The 16,053-nt window shown below is 38.6% G+C and overlaps 1 protein-coding gene across 6 annotated transcripts in view; it reads right to left on the bottom strand.

Moving 5' to 3' along the window:
- RALGPS1 (Ral GEF with PH domain and SH3 binding motif 1) overlaps window positions 1–16,053 on the bottom strand; it is a 154,694-nt gene that overhangs the window by 43,991 nt on the left and 94,650 nt on the right. For all 6 annotated transcript variants that reach the window (XR_007510064.1, XR_007510065.1, XM_049833315.1 and 3 more), the window contains exons 11-13: window positions 15,384–15,521; window positions 13,682–13,775; window positions 4,245–4,312 (exon numbers count right to left, since the gene is read on the bottom strand). Coding sequence is in view for 4 of the 6 variants with exons in the window: in XM_049833315.1 (XP_049689272.1) it covers window positions 4,245–4,312; window positions 13,682–13,775; window positions 15,384–15,521 (300 nt within the window). In the remaining 2 variants the exon portion in view is untranslated. The remainder of the gene's footprint in view (window positions 1–4,244; window positions 4,313–13,681; window positions 13,776–15,383; window positions 15,522–16,053) is intronic.

The following is a 16,053-nucleotide window of genomic DNA, read 5'->3' as shown; positions in this document are numbered from 1 at the left end:
AGCTGAGCAAGAAATACAGCAGTGCACTAGTATGTCGAGCTTTCAAAGGAAATAACTAAGAGAAGAATGGAGCAATAGGAATGACTCAAGACTTGGTTTCTAGTCATCATATTAATTCTCACTCTGAATAAAGCAACCTTACAGAGAATATAGGGGCACTGCAGATTCAGAAGGTAAAGTTCACCCTCTCCTAATACTGTCAGATAGTATACAATCTCATAATTAAATTGAGTAGGTACAACTGAACATTGTCCTGATCAACAATTGTGGACTCCAGCTGAGCTCACTGCAGTATAAAGCCATATTACTTGCCTGGCTCAGGAGAGTTCAAAGTTCTTGTTTCCAACTTTGGAAGTGTATTTTTAATTGCCTTCCATTACAGCTCTGATAGAGTCTAAGCCCTTGATTAAGAATTACAGAGTACTGGTGATGATCACATACTATGCTGCTACGACCGAAGTTAGAACTTCCACAATCATCTTAATGAAATGTTAACACCAAAACCCTAGTGTAAAGCATTTAAATGTGAGCAATACAAAGTGAAGGCCAGAAAAAAGTTCACTCGCATGTCTGCTTTACATATGTAAGATATAATAATATGAGAAGCAATGACTTAGTTTTAAGTATGAATAAGCAAATCCTCACAAAAGCAAAATAAAATATTACATAATGTAGTGGGCTGACCTTGACTGGCTGCCAGGTGCCCACTGAGCCACTCTGTCACTCCTCCTGCTCTGCAGAACAGGAGGGGAGAAAACAAGATGAAAAAAACCCTCATGGGTTGAGATAAAAGCAGTTTAATACAGAAAAGTGAAGTGTGCAGAAGCAAAGGAAAACAAGTAAGAATTTGTCCTCTACTTCCCATCAGCAGGCAATGCCCAGCCACTGCCTGGGATGAAGGGCCCCAGCACTCAGAGCAGTTGCTTCAGAAGACAAACGCCTTAATAACAAATGCTCCTGCCCCCCAGCTCCTCCTTTCTCCTAGCTTTTACTGCTGAGCACATCATATGGTCTGGAATATCTCTTTGGTCAGCTTGGGTCAGCTGTCCTGGCTATGTCCCCTCTCAACCTCTTGCCCACCCCCTGCTTACTGGCCTTTTGCGGGCAGTGGGTTTGGCTAGACAGCCGTGATGCTGTGAGCACTGCTCAGCAGCAGCCAGAACACTGGTGCCTTACCAACGCCTTTCTAGCTACAAGTACAAAGCACAGTGCTAGGAGGGCTGCTATGGGGAAAGTTAACTCCATCCCAGCCAGACCCAATACACATGTCTGTACATAGAAAATGTTAATTAAAAACTCCTTTTGAATTTATCCAGTTACAAAAAGAAAAAAAAATTCCTCCTGTGAACTACCTCCTTGTATTTTACACAGCAATTAATAATTCTCAGCATTGAGGGGGGAGAGATGGAGCACCTTCCTGAAGAAATTTTTTCTTCCAAATTATTATTTCTATAGATTTTATTCCTTTTTCCTTAGAACTGTAGGGACTGAAGACCAGGTCAAAAGTTTATCTGACTCTGGGAAGAACATTCACAATCCTGAAACAAACAAGAGGTTCCCTACAAACGACTGTCCATTTGACACTTAGAAAGGGTTTCACAGCAGCCAACACGAAGAGCTGGGAGGCAGAGGAAAAACACCCTTATTTATTTTTTCTCCTTTCATATTTAGCATCTTCCTTTTTCTTTCTCTCCTTCATTCATTTTGTCTCTCATCTGGTGAGAAGGAAAGACATTTTGAATGCCAAATGTCAGATATGGTCTGGACTCCTTGGGATTTTTACATTCACACATGGTTTAACATAACGAGACAGAAAATTAGCCATTCAGGTTTAAGAGATTAAAATAGAACAGCTTTTGAGATAATGGTTCCTATAGTAGGAAGCACATTTCACATAGTCTGATGTTTGTTTAGTCTGTTCAAAGAAACAAACTGTTGATACAGCAGATTTGTTTTGGTCAACTTATGGATGGTACTGTAGCCTTTCATATGTTGCTAAAAGCTATTACAAATCTTTTGTCCTCCCACTTTACAAAATGAAATTGTCTCAAATTCGTATGTTAGTTCACATAGAAACCTGAAGGGAGAATTTCCTATGTTATTCAGTACATTGATTCATTCGTACTGAAGGAGTGCTCTTCCTTCTTCACGTATTAAATAATAATGAAAATGCAAGCGTTTGTAAAAAAGCCACACAATCTAATTTCTGTTGGAATGCTAACAAACACTCTGTGTTATTCCTCGAACTGCAATTGTTTATGTAGACATCAGCAATCTATTGATGATTCATGCTATTGATAATACCTCTGAATTACCAGGTCTGGCTTCTGGACAAAGAAGCTCACAGCAATACTACCTGGAATCATGGTCCCTCAGTAGACTGATATGGTTACAAGGTTAGTGGGAGACTTGGTATCAATACTGACAACCTTGGCAATTTGCACTGGTCAATTCCAGGGATTAATTTTAGACATATTGTGCTGTGGTGGGTTGACCCTGGCTGGACGCCAGGTGCCCACCAAAGCCATTCTATCGCTCCCCGCTCCTCAGCTGGACAGGGGAGAGAAAACATAATAAAGGGCTTGTGGGTCGAGATAAGGACAGGAGAGATCACTCACCAATTACCGTCACGGGCAAAACAGACTCAGCTTGGGGAAAATTAACTCAATTTATTACAAAACAACCAGAGGAGGGTAATGAGAAATAAAACAAATCTCAGAACACCTTCCCTCCACCCCTCCCTTCTTCCTGGGCACAACTTCACTCCTGGATTCTCTACCTACCCCCCAGTGGCGCAGGGGGATGGGGAATGGGGGTTATGGTCAGTTCATCACACGTTATTTCTGCTGCTTCATCCTCCTCAGGGGCAGGACTCATCACACTCTTCCCCTGCTCCAGCGTGGGGTCCCTCCCACGGGAGACAGTTCTCCACGAACTTCTCCAACGTGGGTCCTTCCCATGGGCTGCAGTTCTTCACGAACTGCTCCAGCGCGGGTCCCCCACAGGGTCACAAGTCCTGCCAGAAAACCTGCTCCGTGGGCTCCTCTCTCCACAGATCTCCAGGTCCTGCCAGGAGCCTGCTCCAGCGCGGGGTTCCCACGGGGTCACAGCCTCCTTCGGGAACCCACCTGCTCCGGCGTGGGGTCCTCCACGGGCTGCAGGTGGAGATCTGCTCCACCGTGGACCTCCCTGGGCTGCAGAGGCACAGCCTGCCTCACCAGGGTCTTCATCCCCACGGGCTGCAGGGGAATCTCTGCTCCGGTGCCTGGAGCATCTCCTCCCCCACCTTCTGCACTGACCTGGGGGTCTGCAGAGCTGTTTCTCTTACATGTTTTCACTCCTCTCCAGCTGCTGTTTCTGTCTGTCCTGCAACTTTTTTTCCTTCTTAAAAATGTTATCACAGAGGCGCTACTACCATCGCTGATGGGCTCGGCCTTGGCTGGTGGCGGGTCCGTCTTAGAGCTGGCTGGCATTGGCTTTGTCGGACACAGGGGAAGCTTCCAGCAGCTTCTCACAGAAGCCACCCCTGTAACCTATCCCCCTGCTACCAAAACCTTGCCACACAAAGCCAACACGTGCTTTAGCTGGGTTTTTAATCTCAGCAGGGGAAACTCCAGTAGGTTTCATGCTACCTATTAAAAATGTGTAACCTACTAACAAATCATCTTAAAAATGCTCCTCTTTAACATCCAGGTAAACCTGTTACCCAGAAAGTCAAATAACAGTGCATCGCTCCTCTACAATCTCTGCAAATTAAGTCTTACTTCTGAAGTCAGATTTTTTCATTCATTTAAGATCAACGGATTTGTTTTGCCTAGTCAAATGAATGCTGATATATGTGAAATCAATGTTGATATGTGGGATATAATTTGTTACTGTAGGAACCTCCAAGGGTGACTATCATAGAGGAAGAAAACTATTTAAGACAAAGGACAGTGCTAACCCAAGTACAAGCTGGCTATGCAGAAATTTGCAATAAAATTCAGATCTTTTGTAACTATCAGAGAGGTGGTGTTCTGGACCAAGGATGTTCTGAAACTGGGCATATGCATGGAAAGGGATCAATTCTCTGACAGCCCTTACAAGATAATTCTGTAATTGCAACAAAAGCCCATATACTGATCAATTCCTCCAAAACCCCTCTGATATAAAACGGGTTTTCCCATACTTCCCATACACTTCAGTGGAGGATTTCTGTAATTAAAATTATTTCCTTACTCAAATTTTCAAATGAAGTTTTATACCTGCAAGATCTTCTTTGGAGGAAACCAGTCGAGGAGAGCTGTTACCTGGCTCAATTCTTAATGATAATCTGGAAAAACAAGTTTTTAGAAAAATTAACAAAAAAAAATTCTCAATAGAAGTTGAAAGAAACTGAAGAAAGTAATTCTTTTGGCAGTAGTAAGCAGGAATTCTACTTTGTTGGAGGTGTAGTTATTTATTTTGTTATGTAACAAAACAATAGATTTTTTTAAGTAAATCACTACCTGTTTGATAAGAAACTGTGAGGGAAGTCAATGAAAACAGAAATGGAAATTGGTATTTTAGACTCCCTATCAGTGTAAAAATGTAAATTCATATACTCTTTCCCCTGAAAAAAAACCCTCCAAAATTTAGTAAATTTAGATACAAACCTAACAGCAAACATTTTATTCCCTCTGTACATGAAAAGTGAATTTATTCTGTTATCATGCGGAAATGTGCACTCAGAAATAGCTATTTAGAAATATTAGTTACTATGACTTACAGAAAAGGAGCATGGTAAAATGACCAACACTTAATAGTAAAAAAAGATAATTAGAAGTTATATTATATGCCCCTCTGCCTCACTCCACGTGTTTTATGATGCACTCACTGTTGCCTTATCTCAGCACTCCAACACATCTTGACCTTCCAGAGCATATGACTTCTGCCACCCCTCAAGCTTATGCACTCTTAACTTGACATTCATGGGTCCTTTGTTCTGTACCAGTTTGACAAGAAAGTATGGAGGACCACAATGTTAAGTAAATTTTAATGGAGTAGGCATAAAACCAAAATAAATAATTGCTGTCACTGCACAGCATTAAACATGCAAAAAAGTTGTGAAAGTTTCAGGCTACACTGCAGTAGTCCACTGTATACAAACACCAGTGAAAGTCTTTTTAACTTTAGATAAAAACATGAAAAGGGGTGTGTGTGGGGCAACCTATGAAAGCATTTCAAAATATCACATACGGCTTAACTACCAATTTCCTTACACCTTTGTCTTCCACATACACAGAGTTTTACAGGGAACACCTTCCAGTCCGTTCTCCACAGTATTCAAACATTGTGAACTATGTTTTAGTGTGAAGTTACTTAACAAACCTATGGTCCCTTTTCATGTTTCAGAATTTCCATTCTTCTGATAGTACTAGATTCTTTTACCTATCCAAAGTAATGTATTTCAAGTAGGTAATGAATCATTCCTTTCCAGACTACCATTTCTTTCTGTCAACATGATTTCCGTGACCAGGAAGTGGCAACATGCCTCTCCTAGAAGCTGACAATGAGAAGGTCACAATAATATAACTCAGTGCACGACTCAAATGTTGATCATATGGGAATTCCTTTCAGTATGGAAAAATGGCAGAAAACCTTAATGAAGTTGTTCCCTGTAAAAAGGACCCTGTTGTGAATTTATCTTCCATGCCTGTAGAAATGTTCCAATTGTATCCCTTGCACAGTAGTTATTCTTGTTCGTTTTTAAGGCTGATCTGTTCCCCATGATATTAAACGTTTATTGTACCCATGCTGTGAGCTTGATTTTTGTGCAGAAAGCTGTAATTTTTTTTTTTGTTTGTTTTAAGAATCTCCTGCAGAACTGTGCTATTTACAGATATTGAGAAACTTGGGTATTAAGCTCATTATACTGGGTTAGCTCATATTTGATGAACCAAAATTCTTATGCAAAAGAGAACAGTCATTTCAACTTGTTTCACATAACAGTAGTTCTCCAACAGAAGCAGACAACCCTTCCCCTGCTAACCTGTCACTGTTCCACAATTGCTAATTTCTTTCTTCTATTTCTGTCTGTACAAGGGAGCTGCTGCCTATCCTTCCCCACACGTGATAACTGCACGATTTAGTTTGTCAGCTTTGAGGAACTCATCTCTGATGCTCTTTTCTTATCCTGTTGACAAATAAGTTACTCAGTTTTATTAGTCCCCTGTGGCAACAGCCACAATTTTTTTGGTCACTGCGGAAACATCTGTCTAATAGGCCCATTGCAAAAAGATATGACTGCAGTTCAGTCCGTGTAAGCAAACAGCTTCTCCCTTTTACAATGATGTGATTTGTAATGCGATCCTCCTGAAATTTTCTTGCTTTGTTATACTAAAATGAATTTAAATCTATATGTAAGTATTACAGACTAGACTCTGGTTCTTAAGCGTGCTGAACTGAAGTGTGCTCATTAAACATGTCCAGTCTCTCATTGCAGGTAACTATTTACAGAATCAGGTATTTTTCAGAGCAATTGCGGCAGGATTACCTCATATACCTGAGGAGGCCACAAATCACTTGTCCACCTTCACATTTTTATCAACTTAATTAGCTTACTACGTAACAAGCTCCAAGACTTAAATGTTTGAGAAACAGCACAGGTGAAATACTGCCTATGAATATGTACATAATGGGAAGTGCCATGACCTGCTATCAGATTTAAGGCAAGAACATTCTTATACCTTCTTTAGTGACCAGAACATCTGACAAAAGTAAGATCAACGTCCATGCTACTACTTTTGCTATACTGTTTCTTTCTTTCTGTTTAAAAATATTCTTGTAAAGAAGAAAAGGGGAAGATAACAGCAGAAAGTAAGACCTAACACCTTCATGCTTTTAACAAGGTTTTAGAAAGAGGCATGGTATCATTATACAATCTAGAAAGCACCCATGGTGTGTGCTGCTCTTAAAAGTTCACTGACAGAGCAACAAGTGACTCTTCAGTGCCATAAAATGAGATTACATCACTCTGCATTGGTCATCTCTCTAGAAAATGTGAAGTTAGATGATGTTGTTTATCTGTTTGGTTATGTTAAAGTACACTGTGAACTCTTTGCCCTTGTTAAGTCTCTGACAGTTTGGTCATTGACTTCAACAATGCCAGAATTCTGCAATGATTTGAAAATAACAAAAATGCAATTTAGCTATTCAACTTAGGAAAATACAGGATTTATTAAAAGAACAACAAATAAATATGAGCCTAAATTTGAATTTTGGTAGAAATAAAATACTCATGCTGACATGTTTAACAAAATACTTGAAATAAACTGTGAGAGAAGTGAATATATTCTGACAATGAGATGTCATTCCTGGACCACCTTCTCTCCTCCTCCCCCTCTCCCGCAGAAGGCTGGAAACAAAAACATTTTTATTTCAAAGAAAAGATACTGGCAGTCAGTACAGTTTCAACCAGTCTTGGCTTGTTTGTCACCACCCAAATTAATTTTTGCAATTCCTCTGACACTGCATTTTCCACTGAGAAGCACAGGTTACATGCATGCACACGCATGCTCATCTGCTCTCACCTTGCTAAATCTGCATACAGTTATGCCAGCAGCATGAGCAATGTCACCCAAATAGCACTCACAGAGTCAGAATCTTTGGCCCCTCAGAGGCTTAGCATGATACTATCAATAGGTCTGTGCAGACTTTGACACCTGATGTGCTTACAACCAACATTCATCATTTATATCCATCACATAGCAAATTATATTCTCACAGCTCATTGTCCCCAATGATATTCACTAGTATTACTACAAGTAAAAAACTACCTTTGTCCCAGCATACCTAATAAACCACTCATAACTCATGAAGACATTCTCTTTTTTTGTGTTTGCACCTGTATATGATCAGAAATTTGTAAGTCACTATATTCATCCAATGTCACCACACTGTTAGAATTTTTTTTTTCAGCAGTTCTTTTAAAAAATAAAATATTTGCTTTACCATGGTGAGGAAGCCTAGTCTTAGCGCAAGGTCTAAGTGCTGATGTATGAAATTTCAACATTCCAAAATTACACAGCAAGAATTTAGCTGAGATACATGCCAGGATAAATCCTAGATATCAACCTCAGAAACTGCCCATTAGGAACTGAAATTACAAAACTGAGGAGTTAGTATTAATAATCTAAGGTGAAATAAAAATTAGAAGCAAAATCTCTAGGAAAAAAAATCAGCATAGAGATTTACTGAGTTAACAAACCATCAATTTACCTCTGGGAATTAAGACAAAGCTTTTAAAGAACAAGGCATAGAGAGAGTATGTGAAGACTTTGACCTTGGATACTAAAAAGATGACAAACAGTATCTTTTTTTTTAAAGCCTGATACTCAGAATGTTTTCTGGAATGTGTTAGGGCTGGGAGGCTCTGTAAAGTAAGCCGGACCTCTATCCCAACCTAGTCTTAAATAACACTCTTCTACTGATTGCCGCCATATAGCTCATTTAAGAGTAACCTTCCTGATAAGCAGGAAAAGAAGAACCTAACATAATGCAGAAAAAATAGGTAGCCAGTCCTGAACATAGTTCTGTTTCATGGGAGTATGCTCTCCAGTACAGGACAAAACTACTGCTAGGACAGTAAAGCTACTTTTACTCAATTCCCCTAATATTAAGCAAGCGAATGAAGACAGAGTAGCCGTACATGAACAAGAAATGTAGCTGCTCCGTGAGGAGGCTGAACAAAACTTACTCATCTTTCTTGAGACAAGGAAGATCTAAGTTGCAATAAAGCAGTGCAGTCTTCAAAGCTGTCACTCAGGGCATTTCTGAATGGTATTTGTGTATGAAGCAAAATGGGTCTGACATATCTGAAACATTTTGGGCTGCCTGTGTAGCACTTAAACAGTAGGTCCAACAGTTTCTGGAAGCTTCACTCTCCCTGAGAATGTCCTGTGGAAGAGGCAGCCAAGTCACAACTATAGCTATTGATCCATATGGCCACAGGATCACTAGAAATCTCAGGCTAACAGTGAAGGTTTCCCCCTACCCCTGCCATTGACAACAAATCTTCCTGGAGAAGGTCCAGGGAATACAGCTGCCTGGGAGGCCCACTTAAGATGGACTGTGGCCAAGGTTCACTGTTATAAGTTCTTACAATTTAAGCACCTGCCGTACAGTTCCTGTTATCATAAGGCTAAAACCAATATGGTGCAGCTGGCACTTTTATAGTGCCATCATTGTTAGGAGTCAGTATAATGTTTTAATTGCCTATTAATTTCTCTGGGATGCCTTCCCATAGCATCCTGCCTATCTGAATCTAAACTGGAACTGGTTTTTTCTGTAAATCATTTTACTAGTAAATTGGATTACCAGTGTCTGGCCTAATATGCTCTGAAGAACTGGATTATATGTATAGATAGCAGTCTACAGAATGGGATTCCAATCCTGATGGTCCTGTCCAGATAACACTGTAATACAAACAACAGTCTTCAAACTGGCTTTACTCAAAGAACAACTGTGGAGAATACCAAGGGCAATTTAGACCACAAACAACTGAAGAGAATACCAGGCCTGACCTAATGATACCAAAAGGTGAGCAAAAAAATTGTTTTGGAAGCACTGCAAGGCGTGGCAGGTCAGGAAAGGACGTGGCATGGTGCCACCATGTTTGGATAGCACTGTCCAGCTCAGGGAAAAACTGCATTACCTGGGGACAAGCACTCTCCTCAGATCATTTCTTACACTCCTGGAGGAGGAAGAAGATCCTGCAGCAGCTGCATCATGGTATCTCTGAAGCCCACCAGCTGCCAGTGATGCCCTGAGTTAACAATGATTAGCAATACATTTTGGGTACAACTGGAAGGAATCCTGGTGCTTTAGGTCCTATTTTTGTCCCCTTAGTCTTGTAACTAGCAAATATTATTTCTCAGCTTCTGCAGAGAACAGTATATGGGGCTGAGCAAGAAAGATCTATTATTTTTAGGATATGACATCATTGTCAGGGGTTTTCTGGAGTAGTCCTACTTGCTGACAAGCATGAATCTAAAGCAAGCAATTGGACTGGCACAAAAAATTGTAGAGAAAAGCTTTGTTTATATAAAGTGGCTGCCAAATATTCCTTTTCAGTGTAACTGAGGTTCTCATTTGGCAAAATGTTGTGTTGGGATCCTGCCAAAACATTTTAGGACAACCATCTAAGCTTCTCTCCCTGACAGCCTGGTACTGAGATAGTTCTGTTCTCCCGGAAAAAGGTCAAGCATACATCTCCTCAGAGTACACTAATGCTGTCCCTGGCTCAAAAAGAACGGTCACGGGAAAGAGAAAGAGAAAGGAGATTCTTTCCCACTATAACAAAACTTAGCACTCTTTGCCTTTTTAAGGCTTACAGTTTCTTCTGGAATGGGACCAGAAAATGCTATGAAACTGAAGATCCATTAGGGAAAACTGAGAGGAAAATGTGAAATCAAATATTCAAAACAAAATCCAAAAACTTCTTATCAAATACAAAGATGGAAGAGGAATGAGAGTTCTCTTTAAGGGTAGTTGTGATGTGTTTTGATGAATACAAACTTTAATTTAAAGCTTTATCCTGATGAAACAAACATCGTCAAAAAAGGTCAAAGTTCTCCAAGGTGTATAAACTGCAGCAACTGTACTTTGCTAAGAATCAAATCTTTCCCTCTTTCTAATACCTTCTGTGACTTCAGTCCAGTTTTTCCTTGCCATAGTGAAGCCTAGAAAGAAAACTGCTAGATTTGATTGAAATATTCTCACAAATAACTGAATCACAAGAAAAAGTACTAAATGATCTTTAAGATCCATCAAATACCTTCCAGCATTATTAGCAAGGCTGCTGCTGAAGTTAAAATGATTTTCAAATTTAAACTGGAATTACTCATGACTTGTAGTTTTCCCAAATATTATGTTATATTATCATATAATTATAGAAACCACTTGTTTAATCTATTTTTCCTAAGATACTACAGCTCATGAAAGCTATTATATATATAATGTTAACATTCACGCATCATTAGGAAACTCCATCTAAAAATCAAATTAAGCAACATGACCAGTTTCTTGAATCCAATCCAGGGGCTGTAAAGCCTATACTAACTACAATTCCTCACCTTTACCAATTACTACTCAGTTTAATTTTGCTCTATGTTTGCGAGTTTAATGAAGCATGGAAGTATGTGGGAAATTAATAAATAATGACCATTTGTTAAATCTTAACACTGAGATTTAAATCTCAGACTACCTTTACAAGTCTTGGACTGCCTGACCTTTTCAAAAGGCTGTGCGCAATGCTCATGTTCAATGTGCATTTGCTGCATAATGCATCTCTATTTGTGAAACATATACAAAGTCATGAGACTGAGAAGAGAAAGAACACGTGCATTCTATCATCAGTACTCTGGCAGGAATTCTAATACCACGAAGCAGATAAATTTTGCTACGAAAACATCATACAAACACATTCTTTCTTCCCCAAATAATTTTCCTACAGAAACATCACTATTCTTAGTATCTGTGATCAACCAGACACAAAAGCACAAACCTGTCAAACCATAGCCAAGTATGATCTTTTGCAGTGAACTACCCAATGCTGGTTCAGTTTCTTTTGCTGAAGTTTACCCTAAGCAAGGCAACAAATTTTGGACATCTTCTCTCTATCTGAAGTTTGTTCTGGTAATACTCGGAGAAGTTCCAGAAGAATACCTTGCCTGGATGGTTTTACTTTTAGAATTATTCTTTCAGGAAAAGCAAAGTTCCACACACATGTATCACAAGAATCCGTATCGACAGATTTGGCTGAGGAATAGTACTGTATGCACAGTGGCCTGAAGCAGAGCCAAGTGGAACAGCTTTGGCAGCTGGAGTTATCACCAACTGCAGTTATGTTCAAAATCGAAGAGAAAAGACAAATTGCTTGACTCATGCTGTGCTCAAACATGTGTTTTTTTGTCTCTGTTATGGTGACACCTTTTTTTCCTGAACTGTCTCAGTAGGATTTTCCATCTGTATGCCAGCAATATCAGCTAAATCGCAGAGAGATGTAGAATGGTTACGGTAGGTCATTCTTTATGCTCATATGTACATGACCCCACACTGGTAACACACAGTCTTCTGATTCACTGAATCTGCTCTTTTCTTTTCACAAACACTAACTGGTAGCTTTCACTTCATTAATTGATCAAGTTTCAACTTAAAAATTATTTAACTATTTGTCTCACTACTCCGATTAAGAAGCCATTCCAAAATTCCATTACTCTGATGGTTAGGAACCATATTTCAACATTTAGCTTCTAAATTTTTGAATTCATTTATCCTTGTGCTACCATTACAATTTAGTTTAAATCGCTCTTTACCCTCCCTATTTTCTCCCAATTGTGTTTATATGTAGTGATTCTATTACCTAAACTTCTCGTCTTCTAGGCTAAAACCAAACATAGTTCTTAAAGTCTGGCGTTACGAAACAGACTTTATTCACCTGATTGCACCAGCAATTTTTTAAACCCACTCTAAGCATGGGTGTCCAGAATTGCATACAGTACTCCACACAAGGTCTCACCAGCTCCTTTTTGAACCAGTATTAAAAATTTAACTTTTTATAGAAACACTATATTTGATAGGGAGTAGGGATGAATTTGTCTTTTCATGCCTGTATCTTACTTCTGACAGACATCTACTGATCAACACCATAAGTTACTGTTAGAATAAGTATGTAACATTTCTATTTTTGTATCACTATCATTTTAGTCATCAGGCCATCTGATTCTTCCTTTGTGATATTCAAATCATGTTCTACTTCGATGAACCCTTGCAACACTTTTATTAACATATGGTCTACATAGATACAAATTCTGAGACAAAGCTCTTAACTGAAGTATTTAATAAAACTGGTAACAAGACTGGTTTTAAAGTAGTTCATTAGCAACCTTGCTCTCCAAAACATATTCTAAAATCTTTCATACTACCATCATATTATTGAACATCTGGTTGCCTTGAATACTTTTAATTCTGTTCACCTAAACAGAAGTACTATATTTGTCAATAGCTAATTTTATAGCATTAAATCTACCTTGGTTGAGTTATTTAAAACCTTGGCTACTAGACCTATGATTTAAGTTCTTTCAGAATTATTGGCCAGGGATTATCACCTCCTTTAACTGCAGCATATTCACATATTGACCAATGTGCTCTATGGTGTGTATTTCACAGCATTGTGTGGGTTAGCTCTTCACCTCTTTTGTAAGCATTGCTTTGACATGCTCAAACCCCCCAAATTGTCAGGTTTATATCTGAAGTATGAGATTATTAAAAATAGTAATTTGAAATTGGAAGATGCTTTTAATGTATTATTTCCAATAGCACAGAGTCAACTTTGGACATCTTGGAGATGGCTTTAGGATTCCTGAACAAATTCCCAGAATACAACCACCACAAGAATAAAGACTAGATTTTCATCTGCTTTTAACTTTTACAAAGATATTTAATTTTGGAAATCTGGTTGGAGTCATAAAGGAAGACTGTCATTCTCAATTTTACTCAGGCATCCTTGTATTATCAGCTCTATTAATAAACTATTAAGAACACCAGACAAACCCCAAAACATCTTCAGCCAATGGCTTTTTGTTCAACTCTTAATCAAACTAACAACCAAGTGATCTTTCCATTAAATTCCCCAAAACCTGAAGAAAAGAATAGTACTTACTTATAATTGTCATCTTCTACAAATTTCTGAAGTTCTTCAATGTAACGGACAGACTTCAAATACTTTTGCACATGGGGCAGTGTTGTAAGATGATCTGTGGAGCATTGAAACAAAAAAAAGATGAACATTCACGTCATCCAAAATTAGTTATCCTTTCAGGTTTTTTTTCTGGTTCTTATGGTTATCTTAATGGAAACAGAGGATTCAAACCTTCCTAAAGAATAAATCAGGCAGAAATATTACTTTGACTCTAAAAAGATTTGATTGAGCAAAAGTGATGCTCAGTTGTTAAAGAAAACAGATGCATTTCATCATCATGAAAGCTAGCGGATTTTATGATATGCTTTCTCACAAGTGGAAAAGAGTTATCTGCTGAAAACCTTGCTTGAATTTTGTGCTCACTGTTCTGGGGGAAATTAAAGCCTGCAGCCATGGCTGTTAGTGATTCTCATATGAAAATGAAGTGAAGAGACTAAAAAATTACAATGCTGAATACCAGTAAAGAAAGACACTAAGTGACGCATGGTGCACAGACAGGAATCTAACTTAACTTTTATGCTGTCGTAAAGGCAGCTGTTTATAAGGCACCCATTTTTCCAGAATATTCAATGCCATATTTCAATTTTCATTCTGACTTTAACAAAAGCACTCAAAATTAATGCATAGCAATGCAAGAAGCTGCCAAAACTGTAAAAAGGAAAGGGTTAGTGAAATAATAGGTTTCTTTGTAATTTGAAATATTCAAAGACAAAATGAAACTCACAATATGAACGTGATAGCTGAATAATCTAGCTAGTCAGAGTCATACATTATTATGCCTAGTCCCTACCTTTAAATACTTTGTGTTACTGAAGCTGACAACAAAGGACAAGGGCTGGATACTTAAGCATACACAAGTAATTTCTCACATCTAACATTTAGGTTTTTTCTACTTAAAACTCCCCAAAACTGTAGCATTTAAATGTTCCAAATTTATTTTAATTGTACAGCTGCTCCCAAGGTTTTCAGCTTGTTTCACATTTAAGCAATGAAACGTCATGCTAAGTCACTAACAGTACACTGAGTATTCATCAAGACCCCCAAACCAGCACATTTCTTGACATAGGCTTCACTAACAGGCTAGAATTGCAGAAATGAATTTTAGAGTAAAATCTTGTTAACAAAAAGAAGCAGCCCCTCATGTTCCTCACTTCATCGACAAGTGAGGTATGTGGAAAAGCTTAACACACAATTTAAAAACTGTTGTATAGATTGAAATAGTTGTATTTTGTTTTGTATCATTAGGATACTAACAATAAAATGATAATGAAATTAACACATTCTACACTTCAAAGACATCACATCTGCTGCAAAGGAAAGGAAAGATATTAAGATAATTCTCTCTACCTGCCTCTGGTGGAAACAGAATATAACTCAAATGCAATAGCTGTACCTGACAGTATGTTATTTGTAGTCCACATGTAGCTGTAAACTCTGCACAACTTCTGTTATAGCTCTCAGAATTTACAATACACGCTTATTTACCTAATTTACCAGTAAGATTGAAACTGCACAGAAGTGGAAGCTACACCACTTACTAGCGTTCAATTCTACTGATGTTAGCCTCTCGTGTTGCCTTTACACAGGGCTGAAACCTGCTTTCACAATGTTGTACTAAAGAAATTTTAGTTTAGGCTTAATAGGCATAACAAGATTTACCAACCATAGTTACAGGAGACTTGCAGATCAGCTATTATTCGGAGAATATTGTTCATTTGATTGGATCTTTGTTCATTCTCCATAATGCTGCCTGAAGCGGGATATGCAGAATCAATGTAGATTAAATCCAAGAGATAAATTCCTGAAACAGACAAATCAATCAACTAATTGATCTAGTGTTTCAAACAGAAATAGTTGCATAATTTTTAATGAATATAACAGCCAGCAACTATTTACCCCCACTATGGTCTGGGCCCATTAAACAAAGGAGAGCTTGGGATTTGCTTGTCGAAAAAATTCATAATTAGTGCTTGAGTTTTATGACACCTCTTATAAAAGGACAGAAAAGATTTTTCTCATGCACTTATATAGGCTGAGCAATTTGCAGGACCATAAAAAGGACGCTAAAAAAAGAAAGACTGACAGCTGCCAGAAACCCCTGATGACGGTACAGGCAGTCTGCGTGGAGCTGGCAGCAAGCATGACAACCTCTGGCCACAACAAGTAGAGTTCAGCACTGCACTGTAGTGCCTTCCAGGTCTGCTGCTATTTACTACATTAACATATTACTGCATGTTTTGGCTGAGGCTCCAAGCTGCATTTGCTAGAAGACAACAGGAGGTGATACCTAGGTTTTGATTATGTGATGATTTAAAAAAGCAGAAAGGAAAAGT

The sequence above is a fragment of the Accipiter gentilis genome, chromosome 29 (genome assembly GCF_929443795.1).
Source record: "Accipiter gentilis chromosome 29, bAccGen1.1, whole genome shotgun sequence".
Taxonomy (NCBI): domain Eukaryota; kingdom Metazoa; phylum Chordata; class Aves; order Accipitriformes; family Accipitridae; genus Astur; species Astur gentilis.
This window is presented reverse-complemented; position numbering and strand designations above follow the sequence as displayed.